At 37.3% G+C, this 17,959-nt stretch overlaps 2 protein-coding genes and 1 long non-coding RNA gene across 4 annotated transcripts in view; 2 read left to right on the top strand and 1 right to left on the bottom strand.

Annotated features, from left to right (window-relative positions):
* opn7d (opsin 7, group member d) overlaps positions 1-6,413 on the top strand; it is an 18,535-nt gene extending 12,122 nt beyond the window's left edge. Inside the window, exons 4-6 of the mRNA XM_014027024.1 lie at positions 3,615-3,742; positions 3,870-4,204; positions 4,514-6,413. Of these exons, the coding sequence (XP_013882478.1) occupies positions 3,615-3,742; positions 3,870-4,204; positions 4,514-4,975 (925 nt within the window). The 3' untranslated portion in view covers positions 4,976-6,413. The remainder of the gene's footprint in view (positions 1-3,614; positions 3,743-3,869; positions 4,205-4,513) is intronic.
* Positions 291-17,520, bottom strand: LOC106531231 (uncharacterized). Its single transcript, XR_001311888.1, has 3 exons — positions 17,488-17,520; positions 11,544-11,587; positions 291-327 (listed from the first exon to the last, which is right to left on the bottom strand). It is a non-coding gene; the product is annotated as an uncharacterized LOC106531231 (long non-coding RNA).
* The window catches only part of rad21l1 (RAD21 cohesin complex component like 1), an 11,222-nt gene continuing 10,250 nt past the window's right edge, over positions 16,988-17,959 (top strand). The window contains exons 1-3 of one of the 2 annotated variants that reach the window (XM_014027023.1): positions 16,988-17,216; positions 17,477-17,643; positions 17,783-17,912. In XM_014027023.1, the coding sequence (XP_013882477.1) occupies positions 17,497-17,643; positions 17,783-17,912 (277 nt within the window). In that variant the 5' untranslated portion in view covers positions 16,988-17,216; positions 17,477-17,496. The remainder of the gene's footprint in view (positions 17,217-17,476; positions 17,644-17,782; positions 17,913-17,959) is intronic. The other variant, XM_014027022.1, reaches the window with a different exon arrangement.

Raw genomic sequence — 17,959 nt, 5'->3', positions numbered from 1 at the left:
GTGCTACAAACATCCCCTTTTTAAAAGACAGGGGAAATATAAGCCCTCTTTACATGGGCATGCCTGTATGAGGTTCTCCTTAGTTCAGGCCAAATGTTTCCACTGTCTCCACTAGTTCCAGTTCCAACTGCGCTTTCAGAACCAGCTTCAAGGCAGTTCTAAGCAGATAGAACTGAGTATTGTATTGTGCACTTACAAGTGTGACGTCAGGACCCTTCTGCCTGTGGATTGTCTGAGCTGATGCAGAACTTGCAAAGTCCTCCAGCAAACTCTTCCAAGAGAGAGGTGAAGGAGACGAGTGCATACAGTTGAAGCTGGACGGAGTGTCTGAAATCAGCAGATATCATGGTGTGTTCAGACAAACAGGCCGCCCATGGTTACACAAGCACTTATAAACAGTGGCAAAAAGACAAAAAAGAAAAAAAAAACATGTCAGACTACTGGATGATCAAACCAAAACACAGTGGTGGGCAGCACTGATCTAAAAATTTGTTCCACTAGCCCTAAAAACACTAACTCAAATATTTAGGTCCCCTAATTCTAAAGCACTAATTTTAATATTTAGGTCCCCTAATTCTAAAGCACTAACTCAAATATTTAGGTCCCCTAATTCTAAAGCACTAATGCACTGATCGTTTTAGCAAAAGCTAATTCTAAAGCACTAAAATAACCCAGTCAACCCATGAACATTCTTCAACAGACAACATGAGTCACATGTTGCCATGTTGCTCTCTTAAGACTTTTCATTGACATCCCACAGCTGTTTTTGTCAATATATTGTCACCTAGTGGATAAGTTAAACATATGAATAAAATGTGTGACAGATTTCACTGTCAGCTGTTAACAGTAACATTGATCAATAATATTCATAGACCTCAGTTAGTGCTTCTAAATTTAGCAAGTGCTAATCCACTAATAAATTTTAAAATTATAAAAAGCCCTAAAGCATTAATTGGGAGATTAGTTCCCCTATTAGTGCTTTAGTGCTTTAGGGGAACTGTGCCCACCACTGCCAAAACGGATGATTTCATTTTCCTTTTTCACTACAATGGCTGACGATGCGCCCACAGAGTAAGGGACACACTGACGTGAACATGCACACACACACCTGAACAGAACCAAACAGTCATGAACCGAATAGAATGAGACTCGACAATGGAGACGGGGCTCTAAAGAGGTTTGTGAGTAATGTCAGGGGCATTACAATAGCCTTTAGCTTCTCGCTTGCTCATGATGATGAGTGATATTTTAGCTCTTGCTCCATGGGCAACTGTGCTGTTGAGACCATTGATCTATATTACTGGATTGGGCATCACTTGACTTATCGTGCGCCGCACAGGAGCYATTGCTATGCATTGAGTTTTGACTCGGGAACATCCATGAATAGGGGATGAAGCAGACAGTCATGCAAGGAATATCAAAATGGGATGCAATATTTTGCAATAAATTGTCAACACTACAACAACAAGATCACAAGATCAAGGTTATCACATTTTACAGGTCATTAAAATATTATTTAAAAAAATGTCAGAGATGCGGAAAGTAGGTCAGTTATGCTAGCTAGATTTTGACAACCTTATGTCGGGTAAACCAACGAAAAGACAAATTATAATTTTTTATTAATATTGTTATTATGTTTGGATAACATTGTGAGAAGTAAATATAATGGACAACAGTAAAATTAACTTTACTACCACTAGGCTGAACTGTGTAGATATTACTGGTACTGATGTTCTGTCCCATCAGCATATGGTATATCCTGTAGTTTGTGATTGTATAGCAGAGTAAAAAAAACTCTGTAACTTTTTTCCTCCACCGTACATTTCATAAGCTAAGCGGTGAAGAGGCCGACCGCATTTATTTTATGACCAGCTGGAGGAATTTGTCTTTAGTCACTTCAGCGCGAATGAAGAACCAGGAAACAAACGCAAAATTAGAATTATATATAAATATATATGACACACATAACTTAATTTTTTGTGACGGCAAGAGGCTTGTACTGTAAATACGTTAGCAAAAACCTATAATGAAAAGTTCCCAGACTGCTTATAGATTTATCCCTTGAGCAAATACATATTTTTACACATCACAACATCGGCAATTTTCTCAGCTTTAATTTAAGCCATATTTTATAGAAATCGGATAAGAAATGAGGGTGCTATGAATATTTTTGTGACAGATTGATGCACATCCCACACTGAAACTCTACCGTTTTGTTGGCATGACTCAGTGCATTACAATGGCTCCTATGATGGCACGTCGCTAGATATAGTGGCTATAGGCAATGTCCAATCCAGTAATATAGATCAATGGTTGAGACTTCTGATCTAAGTAAACAAGCTACACTTGGGCTGGCGGTTGGGCATGTAAAGACTGGTGGCCCGCAAGGACAATAAAACGCTGGAGGAAACCCTTGTGATGTTTGCTGTGGTCAGTGCTGTGGTCCAGGTTGCATCATAAAAGTTATTCGTTGCCAAACAAGTGCAAAATCTTTTGTGCAAGTTTGCTCACTGTAGCAACCTCTGCTAAAGGGAGCGGCCAAAATAAAAACAGCAACATGTCATTGAAGTTCTGTTGAACCAGTTTAATCACAACATCAGTAAATACAGCAACTTTTATCTGCTGGTTTACCCATCTTTTTTATTGTCACTGTGGTTACCTGTTGTGTGTTGTAAGAGTGTGTATATGGTTATACTAGATTTCCAAAGTTGGACAGAAGAAGTTAAATGTAGTTCCACAAATGACACCAGCCAGCACATACTGTAACTTTTGTTTGACTGTCCACCTGGAAGCTCAGGCTGCCACTGTGAGCTTGCTCCTGCAGGTTTGTTGTCCCTGTAGATTAGGGCTGCCACGATTAATCGATTAATCGATGACTAATTTAATAACCTATTAATTGTTTTCTTTTTTCTTTTTTTGTTCTTTACTTTGTTTTTCTCTCCAAACTGCTTTGACAGCTTCCACTGCCACATCTGTCTTTCTCTTTCTGTCCTTGACACACATGCACAGTAGTGGTAACTGGGGAAGGCCGTGGACGTCACAAGACATTATACAGACAGGCTCTGGTATCATGGCTACCTGACAACRGAGCTCAAAAGTGTGGGAACTTTTTAAGAAAATGAAAGAGAAACCTGTGCAATTTCTGCAGAGCAGAACTTGCCTTCCACAGCAATTATTTTAGTTAGCATATAGCTAAAATCTAACCATGGTTTATATAATAGCACCTGCATTCTGGCGTGATAAGTTGTATGTTTTATATTTAATTAACGTATGATCAGATTAGTCGACTAATCTAAAAAATAATCGCTGATTTATCGATTATAAAAATAATTGTTTGTGGCAGCCCTACTGTAGATAACTGTTGTGTGTAGCACGTTTTTTTAGCAGCATACCTTCCTACGCATCATTTGAGTCATTTTTGTTACGCACACAAAAGTTTTGAAATTTACAGTACGTTAAATACAGTATGTCTGSTTTGTTTACCAGGTCTGAACAATATGAAAACTTGCACCATTACACTGCTATTGATCCATATTACAAAAGAATGTTCCTCAAGCTGATTTATATCTGCAGACATGTCCTTGTCTCATTCTCCTGGCTGTCTTTGTGTGCAGGTGGCTGTTTGGAGAAATCACCTGCCAAATCTATGCCACATGTGGAGTGTTATTTGGTCTCTGCAGTTTGACAAACCTCACTGCTCTCTCCTTAGTGTGCTGCCTTAAAGTCTGCTTCCCCAATTATGGTGAGGGGATATTAACACAAGCATGATAATGTACCTCAACAGATTTTTATCACAAAGCTGATTAGCATAACCAAAAAAAGACTGAACCTAATAACTGCAAAGCCTCTTTTTATGTCTCCCCTTTCAGGGAACAAATTTTCCTCCTCGCATGCCCGCCTCCTGGTGGTTGGAGTTTGGTGCTATGCGTCCGTGTTTGCTGTGGGGCCCTTGGCACAGTGGGGGCATTACACTGCTGAACCTTATGGCACAGCCTGCTGCATCGACTGGCATGCGCCCAACCACGAGCTTTCAGCTTTGTCTTACATTGTCTGCCTTTTCGTCTTTTGCTACGCACTGCCCTGCACAGTCATCTTCCTTTCCTACGCTTTCATTCTGCTGACTGTGCGAGGGTCACGTCAGGCCGTTCAGCAGCATGTCTCACCACAGACCAAGACCACCAAAGCACATGCTCTCATTGTGAAGGTCAGAGGATATGGCTGTAATGCCTCAGTGGCACTGAGTACAGGGTTTGCATCAAACAGGATTCATAAAGGAAGTGACAGAATTAATTATTCAAGGCGTATAAAAACAAATTGCTAATTATTTGTTTTGTCTTTTTCCTATTATCTCGTGCATCAGTAGCATCATTAGCAGGAATGAAATTTGAATCTGAAATCTGCGTCAAAAACTCACCTTTTTGAAACTTTACTTGCATGATACGTAATTATTTTTTGCATGTTTTCTTGTATAAGCATCAGCAGATGAGTGTTTGCCTTTGTGTTCTTTCCACAGCTGTCTATTGCAGTGTGCATAGGCTTCCTGGGTGCCTGGACCCCTTATGCCATTGTGGCCATGTGGGCAGCTTTTGGAGAAGCCACACAAGTTCCTCCTGCTGCATTTGCCCTAGCAGCTGTGTTTGCCAAATCCTCCACCATCTACAACCCAATGGTCTACTTGCTGTGTAAGCCCAACTTCCGCGAGTGCTTGTACAGAGACACGTCAGCGTTACGACAGATGATTCACAGGGGAAGTCCACAGCCGCAAGAAGACTTCGGCTTCAACTCACAACGGAACAAGGACACCAGTGCCTCCATGAAGTTCTCAAACGAACAGCAGGAGAGCTACGGGGCATGTCTAAACTGCACTGAGAATGCAGATCTGTGCCATTTGACTGCGCCCCAAAAACCTGCCGGCATCCAGATGGGATCCACCTGCACAGAGGTGACAGTTAGCCAGATGTCAATCACAACTTAAACAGATTTTCTCGAACAGGACGGCGTCTTTGTTCCATGAAGCAAGCCAGACAGAAGACACCCTCAGAAAGAGAAACAACATCTCTGCAAAAACAATGCTATTCATGACTTCTTTGGATTCCCTAAACAGCCCTGACTGTATGATACTTGATCTTTCAAACAATCTACACTGTTTTGACAGTGAAGATTTGCCACAGTCGAGTATTTTTGTCTCAAAATTTCTGTGAAAGCTTGTCTTATCTTAATCTACAGAAATTTAGATTTCTAAGAAGCCAAAAACAAATCTGAAGCAGCCCTGCTGAGTCAACGTTAATCTGGAAAATTAATCAATTGCACTTTTGATTGCTGAAAGCCAAACAAAAGAGAGAAAAAAAGCATTAAATCACTGAAAGTTCACAAAAATTGTACAAATAATACCAAAGAAAGAACATGCATGCAAAGTAGTACTAAACCCACATGGATATGTTCCTGCAGTCTTTGTCCCCACTGGGATCAAACCTAAACACACAATCCAACTGACAACTTCTGTTTTCTAACAAAAATAATAATTTTAAAAAACTTTAAATGGTCCCTTTAAACCTGCAGGAGCTGAACATTTGATGCTAGAAAGAAAGATTCAGTAAAGAAGTCTGTATTTGGCTAAGCTAAATATTCTGCAGTAGGGCTGGGTTAGCTGGCCCAAGTGGCTGAGGAGAGGGAAGTCTGGGTCTCTCAGCTTAGGCTGCTGCCCCTGCGACCCGATCTCAGATGAGTGGAAGAGAATGGACGGACGGAGGGCTTGGTTATATGCCTGAAAAAAATATCAGGATATAAGCGTTTCATACCAGTCAATACTGATAATTATTAATTAGTTTTTGATTTTACCTATTTGAACTAAGAACCAATAAAAAAAGGCTGATTAATCCTGCCAAACTGGTCAGGTGACTTTTCCTCTTCTATCCATAATTTCCTCGAGCTGTTGCATTCATTTTCTGCTTTGACGCTACGTCATTCTAAATTTTTAAGCAGTTATGAGGCATGGTGGTGAAACATGAAACTGCCATGTTACTCAACAAATTGGTGTTAGTAAATTAGTCGATGCCACCAACCTTACTTAGCCAGGATGCGAGAGGTCAAGCGGCTAAAATAATGGATTTAGAGCAGCATTTTTTTAAGTTTGTGTTTATTTTTGTTTCGTGTAATACCCAAAGGTCACAGTGTGTAGCATCATGTATGGTTTAAAAGGAGCAACAGGTATTCACTCAGCAGGTGTGCTGATTACAGCAGAAACATACAGTTGACCGTTGTTGTCTTTTCAGCTGTCATTTTGTTTTGTTTGTGAGTATTGCATTGCGGCAATTGTGAGCTTTTTGATTACACTGTTAACGCTGTAAGTGTGCAACGTTAATTTACGCATCTTGTTGTAGAGTGCAAGATAAATAAATGCTCTTAAATCATAAGAAGCCCAAGCCTTCATTCATTGGAGCCAGGACGACGATGCGTCATCTAAGTGCCAGTCAGCAGCMTCTCAGTGACTTAGGTTTGTTTTGTTTTATTTTTTTAAGAACAAGTCACTTCAAATGGCCTGAAATTATATAGCTCCTTATCAAGTCCAAGGGCTCCAAAGCCTTTCACACTGCAGTCATTCACCCATTCATTCACACACTGATGGTGGTAAGCTACAWTGTAGCCACAGCTGCCCTGTGGCAGACGGCCAGAGGCAAGGCTGCCATGCACCGGCGCCTCCGAGCCCTCTGATCACCACCAGCAGGCAAGGTGGGTGAAGTGTCTTACCCAAGACTGCAACAGCTGAGACGGACAGAGCAGGGGTTCGAACCGGCAACCCACCGTTAAAGGAAGAACCCCTACATCTCGTTGCTAAAGCCATTGCTCTGCCTACATCCCCCAGAATGCTATGCAGTTCAGGATCGGAGTTCAGTGAAATGATCAACATTCCAGTGAACGTATTTTCTATTGATATTGATCATGTGTTTATTTGGATGTTATTATTGTTTATCACCCAGCCATATTCCACAGTGTGTTAGAAGTCTTATTTATAGATACAATTTTTAATGTTTCCCACTGATTGCTCCCATTCCCTTCACTTTTACACCCACTATGTTTAGCCTTGTTAAAATGCAGTGGGTAAAATAAGTATTGAACACGTCACCATTTTTCACAGTAAATATATTACTAGAGGTGCTAATGACATGAAATTTTCACCAGTTGTTGGTAACAACCCAAGTGATCCATACATACAAAGAAATCAAACCATAAATGTCCAGAAATGAAGTTATTTATACTAATGTGGAATGGCACAGGGAAAAAGTATTCAACATGAAGAAAGGGAGGTGTAAAAAGGCATGGAAAGMCAAGACACCAGCTGAACTCTCTCAGTAATTTGAAAGCAAGCCTGCCCCTTGTCAGYGCAAATTAATATCAGCTGGTTCAGTCCCAAATGATGGCCAGGTATCACACAAGAACCATCTGATGATGGGTAAAAGTAAAGAGCTYTCTCAAGACCTTCACAACCTTATTGTTGCAAAGCATAATGATGGCATCGGTTACAGAAGAATGTCTAAACTTCTGAAAGTTCCAGTGAGCACTGTTGGGGGCCATAATTCAGAAGTGGAAAGAACATCATTTCACCATAAACCGACCACGACCAGGTGCTCCTCRCAAGATTTCTGACAGAGGAGTGAAAAGAATTATCAGAAGAGTTGTCCAAGAGCCAAGGACCACTTGTGGAGAGCTTCAGAAAGACCTGGAATTAGCAGGTACGWTTGTTTCAAAGAAAACWATAAGTAATGCACTGAACCACCATGGCCTGTATGCACKCTCACCACGCAAGACTCCACTGCTGAAGAAACAGCATGTTGAAGCTCCTTTAAAGTTTGCTGCACAACATTTAGACAAGCCTGTGAAATACTGGGAGAATATAGTCTGGTCASATGAGACCAACATTGAACTGTTTSGATGCCAGAATACACATCATGTTTGGAGGTCAAATGGCACTGCACATCAGCCCAAAAACACCATACCAACAGTGAAGTTTGGAGGTGGGAACATCATGGTGTGGGGCTGTTTTTCAGCGTATGGTACTGGCAAACTTCAAATAATTGAAGGAAGGATGAGTGGAAAAATGTACAGAGACATTATTGATAAAAATCTGCTTCCATCTACCAGGATGATGAAGATGAAACGTGGCTGGACATTTCAGCAAGACAATGAGCCCAAACACAAAGCCAAGGAAACTCTCAGTTGGTTTCAGAGAAAGAAACTAAAGCTGCTGGAATGGCCCAGCCAATCACCTGACCTGAATCCAACAGAAAATCTATGGAAAGAACTAAAGATCAGAGTTCATAGAAGAGGTCCACAAAACCTTCAAGATTTGAAGACTGTTTGTGTGGAAGAATGGGCCAAAATCACACCTGAGCAATGCATGCCACTAGTTTCTCCATACAGGAGGCATCTTGAAGCTGTCATTGACAACAAAGGCTTTTGTATAAAGTTTTAGATAAATTTCAGTAAGCGTGTTCAATACTTTTTCCCTGTGCCATTCCACATTATTACAAATAACTTAATTTCTGGACATTTATGGTTTGATTTCTTTGTATGTACGGATCACTTGGATTGTTACCGAAATCTGGTGAAAATTTCATGTCATTAGCACCTCTAGTAATATATTTACTGAGAAAAATGGTGACGTGTTCAATACTTATTTTACCCGCTGCATAAAGGAAAAGAGTGATTTACCTTAATATTGCTTCAAATGTTGATTAATGCTAATGATGTGTTTAAATCTCACACATCAGTGTCCAATAAAATGTTATACTGTAGCTGCTTTATTTTTTGTCCTGTGCAGTTTTCCTCTTTGCTAATGTCAATAACAAAATACTGAAATGAGGTAGTCCTATCAACAGATCACGTCTGCTTAGTCAAAAAATACCATTTTGTATCAAAAAACACAAAAATACTGCAAAATTAATCTGCTTTACCTTTTAATGTAGCATTGTGGTGTTTGTGTTTATGTGCATATATAGATTACAGTGAATGCATTTGTGTGATAATATTTTATTAAAACTTTAAAAACGTTCAGAAACTGTTTGTTCTCATTTTTATTGAACTGTGAAAAGACTGGACAACTAATGAAAACTTTAATCTAGTAAAAAGAGGTTACTAAAGTCATACATACTTCTGAATGTAGACAATTCAAAATAGTCTTAACATTTCTGACAATAGTTTATATTCTGTGAATAAAAGTCAAGACTTTTTGTTACTTTGGAACCTGGTCATTAACTGTAAACTGTTGAGGTTTATAGAAGAAATCCAAGATAATTTGTAATCTCTGATGAAAAGATATTTGAGACAGCTGAATATAACTGAATTTTTATTCAATTTATGTGACATTAAAAAGGGAAAAGCTAATCTTGTTATTTCTTGTTAGCTGATAACGTTTGTTATAGGTAAACAGAGGAAACAATGCTGGTTATGAAATCAGCTGGGAGTTCAGGTTGCCATGAAAACACGAAGTAAAATGCTGTCTCTGACACAGATGGAAAACTCACTGAAACTTTGCTCAAGCGAAGGCCGCTTTCAGAAAAAATTCTTTCAGAATAAATAAAACCTTGCAGCCATGAGCAACACATCCTGCCCACGATGGAGTGACATTTGTGTTTCTGCTGTAAAATATGTGAACATACAGGCAAATTGAGCCTATTTTTGTTGTTTTCATGTGTGTGCAGACCTTGCTCTAATTGATGGCTTCATATTTTTCTGTCACCAGGACACTTCCACACTTCAGGGACAGAATGTGTCCATCTGATGTATTTATCATTTTGTGTGAAACAAAACAAATGTTTTTGTTTTGATGTTCAAAAATAATGTTTGTGTAGTGAACAAGCATAAAGTCACAGCTTTTCCACTAAATAAAGTACATTAAATTTACCTGATAATGATCTTTGCTCAGCCCTCCTCAAACACAACTGGACCATTAAGAAGYGATTGTATATTTTAACATCAGCCTGAGCTGTGATGGAAGAAAAAAGTACCGTCCAATAATACTGTGATCCAGAGAATTGTTAAAAATACTGTGATATTAAATTTTGGTCATACCTCCCAGCATTATTTGGTAGATAATTTCATTGTTGAAACAATCCTTCTTGGCAATAAATCTTATACCAGGCACCTGAATGGAAACACTTTGGGTACCAGAAGCTCAAAACATGAGTCAACAGCAACAGCAGAATAAGCTAAGAAAAGATCTCACTCATTTTTAATGTGCCCAATCCACCTACTCAGCCCTACTGCTCATCCCACAAATGCTTGTTCCTTACAATTGTGACACCATTTAAAAGGGAATTTAGCAGGTTTTCCAATAATATAAGCTTTATTACTAAGAAGCATTGCTTCAACAAAGAAATAACCTACCAAACACAAATTTCCTTACTTTTTTTTGTGGTAAATGTGCATACATTGTACTTTGAGAAAGAGGTTTACGACTATATAGTAGCGCAGAGACTTTTTATTTGATGTCAACAATGCAGTGTCGTATAAAGTACCTCAAAGTGAAACTTGAGTAAAAGTACAAGTATCTTATCATAAAATACTTTGGTAAAAGTTAGTCTTCTATAAGAATATTACTTGAGTAAAAGTCTTAAAGTATATTTTTGTACTTAAGTATCAAAGGAAAATTTCTGACACAAAATCTACTTAAGTATTAAAATTAAAAAGTACTGAGTAAAAGTAAACAGTTAGATTTTCCAAAATGACATTTATTGGGAGGTGACTTCTCCAAAAAACATTTTTTAACAGCCTGCCACTTTGCAAAAGCAAATGCACATGAAGGTTCAGCTCAGATGCTGAGCTATTTGTTTTCCCTAGCTGGGAAAAAAAAGGGTTGAGGGATAAGCTTTTCACTGCAMCCACAATAGGGAACTAGTATGATACAGCCCAAGGTGGAAGAAAAGAATGAATAAATATGGCACATAACATTTAAAGGAAACTGGCAGAGCTCTCCCACACAGCTGTACATTTTTATAACTCATGAAAAATCTATTATTATCATTATTATTATTATTATTATTATTATTATTATTATTAGTCAAGTGACTGAACTGATTATTTTTATTTTTAAATGTTTTTCAGAAGGCAGTTTTCCTTAAAAAATAATCAACATTGGGTTTTTTTTGCAGCAGTTAACCCTGATTAAAAGTAAAAATAAAAAATCTAACATATTTGTGGTATTTTACAGCCTCCTCTCCTCATGTACTTTACAATTCAAAGTCTTATTGTTCTACACAAACTTTTCTTTTTGTTTTCCCTGCAGCTCTTTGTATAATTATGTGTTTGTTCAAATCCAGACTGTGACATGACAAACCTCTGCTCTCGTGCAGCTGCACTGCCTTGGGCAATGCTTTAAACATAAAAACTCACATTTATTTCAGCCTGTTTGACTCTTGGCTGTGGAAAGTTGTTGTAAAGGACAAGAGTAATTAAAGTAAGTGTGGATCAGTAAGAAACAGAAAGAAAAGCAGAGAACACAAGAGGAAAACTAGATTTTTAGTGGATTGAAGCCTTTTTTACTTTACCTGTTGTCTGAGAAGTCCTAACATCTGAAAGTTTTCTTCTCATCCTGTAATCAAGAACAGAACTAATTATTACTGTGTCAAATAATAACTATTAGTCAGGGTGACGCTCGAACAGCTGCTTTGTTTTTTTATTCAGTTATGTAAAATCTATAAACATCTAACTTTTAACAATATTATTTTTTGTTTCAGTTTCACAAATGAAAGATGGGTTTTTGATTTCAAATTTTAATAAATGAAACAGTGTGATGACAAACTTTAGTCTCACACACAGATCCTCGAAAACACTTTTCTGACGTTTCAACATTTTAACTTCCTATCTCCAGCCATTAAACATGTTTAAATCAGTGTTCTAGTGTTCTGTTTACTGTCATCCTGTTTAAAGACATACAGCACACACAGAATACACAGCGTATCAAAAACAAAGCGCAGTTGTTGCAATAAATGCATCATAAACGACTTCCTGAACTCCATAAATCATAGGCTGTTATAGTCCAAGTGCCAAACCCTCTGTGTGCCAGTGATATATCAGGTCAGTCTTGCAGCTCTTTACAAGGGCAGCCATGTTTACAGGATGCTGATAAAGATGCTAAAACAAGTCAAGGGACGTGAGTGCTGAGAAGTTAAGGCTGAAGTAAATCTGAATTTATTGAAACCGATATTCAATTTACAACAATACTGCAACAATACTTTCCTAATACTGTGGAGTTATTATATATGCATATATATTAGGGTTGCAACGATTTCCTTAATTTTGGGAGATTTGTGATTGCCCGGTAGAAAAGATTGGCCTCTCATCTACCTCCACAAAGGTCTGAAGATCAACCACTGTCACCTTCTGCTGTGAGCACTACCTAATGTCCAGTTCAAACAAGTTTGTATTGTTCAATGTTTTTCATTAAAATAAGAGTGGAACGTTGAAGGTACTGTATATTGTGACCTTATAACACCTGACTGTCAGTTCAAAAAAACTGCTATCAATGCACCTAATACATATAACATATACAACTCATTATATCTCAGTACAGTCTTGAATAAAGAAAAAATTACATCTGTCAAAGTTGTACCCGCCTCTCACTCATTGACTGGTGGAGACAGATAAGTATATTCGTGGCACAACGAGGAGAATGTTAAATGTTTTGTCTTATCCAATGTTTGACAGTAATTCAACTTCTGGCCCAACAGAGGGCGTCCTTCTTCAGGCTTTCCTAACAAAGCTTTTTAAGAAGATTGGGTGTTTTTTTTCTTCTTTTGTTTTTTTTTTTTTTTTTTGGTTTCTTTGTTTTTAAACACATTTCAGATGTTTATAAATTGAATTGAAATAAAGACTTTGGAAAGTTAATTTTCAAAACTTTGCGTAACTACTGTATACATTTTGTAATCAGATTTCTTGTGTGTTTGGGAGACTTCTCTTATCTATCGTGGTTTGAGGTTCTGTTGAAGAATTTAGATATTTTCAAACTCCAGGTGAGATTCAACCAGAGATGGCCACCTGCGTTTAAAATGTTTTGTTCTTGTTTAATGTAATAAATGGCTTATTTTACCTCTCTCTCAACCCATCTGTCTTCTCTGTTCAAAATATAAAAGACTGCAGCACTGAGCCCAATACCCAGCTTCCCTATAATTCACAGAGGCATCAGGCATGTGACCAATACATCTCTCTGTGAGCAAGGGAAACAAAAAAGCCTAACTAGTCTCCATTGTAAAGCAGGTAACTTAATCTGCATGCAAAAATTAGGCTATACCACTAAGCTTGGAACTCCACACTCTCAGTGAGCTCCTCGGATGGGAGTAGAATAGGGCTGCCACGATTAGTCGATGACTAGTCGATTATTAAAATAGTCGATGACTAATTTAATAATCGATTAGTCATTTTTTGTTTGTTTTTTACTTTGTTTTTCTCTCCAAACTGCTTTGACACCTTCCGCTGCCACATCTGCCTTTCTGTCCTTGACACATGTGGACGTCACAATTAAACTGACAGGCTCTGGTATCATGGCTACCTGACAACGGAGCTCAAAAGTGTGGGATCATTTTAAGAAAATGAAAGAGAAACCTGTGCAATATCTGCAGAGCAGAACTTGCCTTCCACAGCAATTATTTTTAGTTAGCATATAGCTAAACTTTAATGATGGTTATATAATAGCAGCTGCATTCTGGCGTGATAAGCTGTGTTTTATATTCAATTAACGTATAATCCGATTAGTCGACTAATGGAATAAATAATCGGTGATTAATCGATTATAAAAATAATTGTTTGTGGCAGCCCTAGAGTAGAAACAACTTTAGCTGCATAAGAGAAGACCTTGTTGTTGTTTTAAACTGGTTTTGGATTTAACATGTCAGACTGAGAATCTACATCGATATGGACTAACGCTGATGAGGAGATGTGAAACAGCTGAGCTTAATGAAACAGAGAGCAGGTGGAAGAGGCAGTGGCACGAAAGGGAATTTGAGAGGCCGCCCTTGTGCGCTCAGTGGGATTTGCCTGGATAAATAACAGTATATAAAATAAACTGAGCACAAAGAAAACAGAAACCAAACTTAATCAGACATAAACATGAAAATAAATTTCAAAACAGAAAACTAAACACTAGAAATACACAGATCATGAAAGAAGTGTATTACTTTTACTCCAAACAAATCATTTTGTCTCTGGTGTTTCAGCTGCTACCAGACAGTTTTACCTCTTGAGAATGGAGAGCCATTTTATTCAAAATGAAACAAATAAACACTGTAACTAACAAATATCCCATCAAATGAATTAATGACCCTGTGAAATAAAACAAAATCAATGTATTAAAATAATGTTCTTAGCCTGTCTAATTTATTTTTTATTAATTTATGTATTTTAAAGAATGAATTTCAGGATTTTTTTTTTTAAATATGTAAAACAGGGGTGCCCAAACATTTTTAAACCAAGATCTACTTTGAGGCTGCCGCTTTGCCGAGATCTACTTTTCTATCCAAGGTATCAAACACTTCACATTTGTACTACCATTTAAAAGTTTATTGATTATTTAAAACAAAAACACATAAGAAACTGACTTTATAATTTAGGTTTAGCAGAAGGTTTAAAGTTGAACTTACGTGACTCTGTAGCACGCTAACTAGCCGTAACTCAGTAGCTTGCTAACTAGCCTAGTAGTAGTGGGCAGCGGGGTGCGAGTGAAGGCGCATGCGTGGTATAGTGACCCTATGTAAAAAATAAAATAAAATAAAATAAAAGCTAGGCTATGACTGGCTGCTCTTATGTCTATCAAGTTACAAACATCATTGTGCAGACGGCTGACAACCAATCATCGAGATCTCCTGTATTTTTTATGCCAAATCAGGTGATCTACCTACACCACCTCTGCGAGCTACTGGTAGATCGCAATCGACGTAATGGGCACAACTGATGTAAAAAATATGTATTTTACCTTTTTTGTTTATATTAAAAATAACCTTATTCCTTTCTTTATTTCTTTATATATTTCAGGATTTATTTATATTTAAAAATACATTTCCAAATTCTATTATTTAATTATATTGTAGTTGGGTTTTGAGATACCTTTATCTTGTAAAGCTACTTTTTTACTAAAACCTCTGTAACTTTGCTCTAGTTTATTTTAGCAGCATGAATATTTGCACTAATGTCCACATGTGGATTTATGGTTTCCAAGAGTTTTTAGCCTTATTCATCATATTTTTAAAAGGGTTAAATACTGTTTAAGGAAAAAAGAAAAAAAACCTCCAGGCAAGGGGAAAAAATATTTGTTTGTTTGTTTGTTTGTTTGTTTGTTTGTTTGTTTGTTTGTTTGTTTGTTTGTTTGTTTGTTTGTTTGTTTGTTTGTTCCGTCCTCACTATCTCTTACACAATAGTAGTTGCTCTGTTAGCTTTATTTTGATATCAAAATCCTTAAAGTTTGTAAATGCTGAAATTCACTAAGGTAAGTTTTCGGCATGTTATTTTGAGCACAAACTTCAAGGAAACCCTGTGGGGCCGAAGAGGTCAAACGGATCATTTAATAACGATGGCCTTAGAGCAGTATTTCCCGAAGTTGGGGTCGGGACCCAAAGTTGGGTCCCGAAACATCAAGGTGGGGTCCTGAAAAGATTTTCTGAATTAATTACATTTTTGCCTTAGTTGTTACAAATGAGTGAAGTTAGTATATTTAAAATGGATAAATGTAGTATAAAAAACATTGTTATTATGCTCATGTTTAGTTGACCTGATACAAATGTTTATCATCCAAACATAATTGGGGGCACAGGTCTCTACTGTTATTTTGTGGGTCAAAGGCTGAAAAGTTTGGGAACCACTGCACTTTGGTTCCCAAAGTTGGGCTTGGGACCCAATTATGGGTCATGAAGCACCTTGGATAATCTCCAGAAATCAATTTAAAGGGTAATAAAATAATTGCTGATGTAATATTTTCCCTATAATTATTACAAAAACACAAAATAAGTAAAAAATAAGTATTTATATTTGTGTACAAACTGTTTAGATTGTCAAAAAGCCTGTGTTTTTAGGGTTATAAACGAAGTTCATGTACTCAGACCAGTAATATTTGGGGTCACAGGTTTTTGCCATGGATATTTTATGGGTCAGAAGACAAAAAGTTTGGGAACCACTGCCTTAGAGCACATTGAGGCTACAGGTGAAACTTGTGTGATGTTTTCACCTTCACAATGTGCTGCAGGCTGTTTCTTCTTGGKGCTAGGATGTCCTCTAGTGAGAGCAAACAGAAAAACACCAGGAAAACTAACTTATGAAGATTAAAGTTTAAATAAACAACAGCAAACAATCTACCAAACAGATACCATAAAGTTATTTGTAAAAAATAAAATTCCTGCACCCTCTAAAACAAATATGCTTAAAGTAATTTGAAACAATTAAGAGGACAAATGATCAAGATRGAAAGAAATTATGCTGTGAATGGAATAAAGTGAATCAACAAATTTCAACACASATGTCGAACCCAAAAACTTTTAAAAACCGTAATCAGTTAAATTTCTATACTGTCAACAAAACCAGCTGTGACAGCAGGAAAATAAATATTGACATAACAATAAAACAGCTTGTTGTTGCAGTCACTTAGTTTATTAAATACAACCCTTGAACACAAGCAAAAGTTTATTTTCACCATAAAATATTTTTGTTAGTAACTTTTTATTTAATTCATAAATCTAACTCTTCATTCCGCAATGTAAAATATATACAGTATGTTGAAAATATAGCCTAAGTTATAAATAAAAACATTAATCAGATGGACCAAATTATTTACGTCAATAAACCTTTTAAAACGGTTCTGTAAATTACTTGCAGTTTTAAACGTGTGTGATGAAAACCTAAAATAAAACACGTCATTTGCAGCAGTAGTAGTCCGCCATCTGTTAATATTTTGCTGAAAGCTACATCTGTGCATGCTACACGATGCAAGTCCAGGAAAATCATTCAGCATTTAATACTTAATAAAAACATAAGAGTGTCTGACTGCCGGCATGACAAAGTTTACCTCTTATCGACGGAAAAGTTGCGGAAGTGCACACATTTATTCAGCACTGTGTGCGTCTCGCGCTCAACCTTCTTGGTTAGCTTAGCATTGACTTTGACACTACAGCTGTAGCTAGGTAACCTGACTAGTCTCGTGCGCATTTACGTGTCAAAAACGCGGTACTTTAAAAGCTACGGTAAGTAAAAGTTAAGCTAACTTTTCAGTCGCTGCCAGTCCATTTGTTTAATAAGTTAATAAATAATAAACAGATTTTTTTTTCTGTCTAAAATATATAATATCTTGTAAATCTTAGCCTCCGTTTGGTTTTCACCTGTAAAACTCGCTAACTCCGTGACGCAGTTGCGGCCAGTGTTAGCTTTGGGCAGATCATCAGAGAGTTGGCAAAACATGAATAAATACGTTTTAACATTACAGACACTAACCTTTGTGTCGCAGGTAACACCTACCTGTTCAACATGATGTTCTATACACAACTTTTTACGTCCAAGCGTGGCCCTTTAGCTAAAATCTGGCTGGCAGCTCACTGGGAGAGGAAACTCACCAAGGCTCATGTGTTTGAGTGCAACTTGGAAACAACCATCAGAGACATCATTTCTCCAAAGGTACACTTCCCCACAGCACTACATCAACCACATACAGCTACACTACTTAAGGTTTTATTTATTTATTTATTTATTTATTTATTTATTTATTTATTTATTTATTTATTTATTTTTCTTTCTTTCTTTCTTTCTCCAATAGATGAAAATTGGATTGAGGACTTCTGGTCATCTGCTCCTTGGTGTGGTCAGAATGTACTCCAAGAAAGCAAAGTATCTCCTTGCAGATTGTAATGATGCTGTGGTCAAAATTAGAATCGCTTTCAGGCCAGGTAACTTTTATTTCACACACACACACACGCACATATATATATATACA

This window comes from Austrofundulus limnaeus, unplaced genomic scaffold (assembly GCF_001266775.1).
Source record: "Austrofundulus limnaeus strain Quisiro unplaced genomic scaffold, Austrofundulus_limnaeus-1.0 Scaffold608, whole genome shotgun sequence".
NCBI lineage: Eukaryota > Metazoa > Chordata > Actinopteri > Cyprinodontiformes > Rivulidae > Austrofundulus > Austrofundulus limnaeus.
The sequence above is the reverse complement of the archived record's forward strand: the minus strand, read 5'-3'. Positions and strand labels throughout refer to the sequence as shown.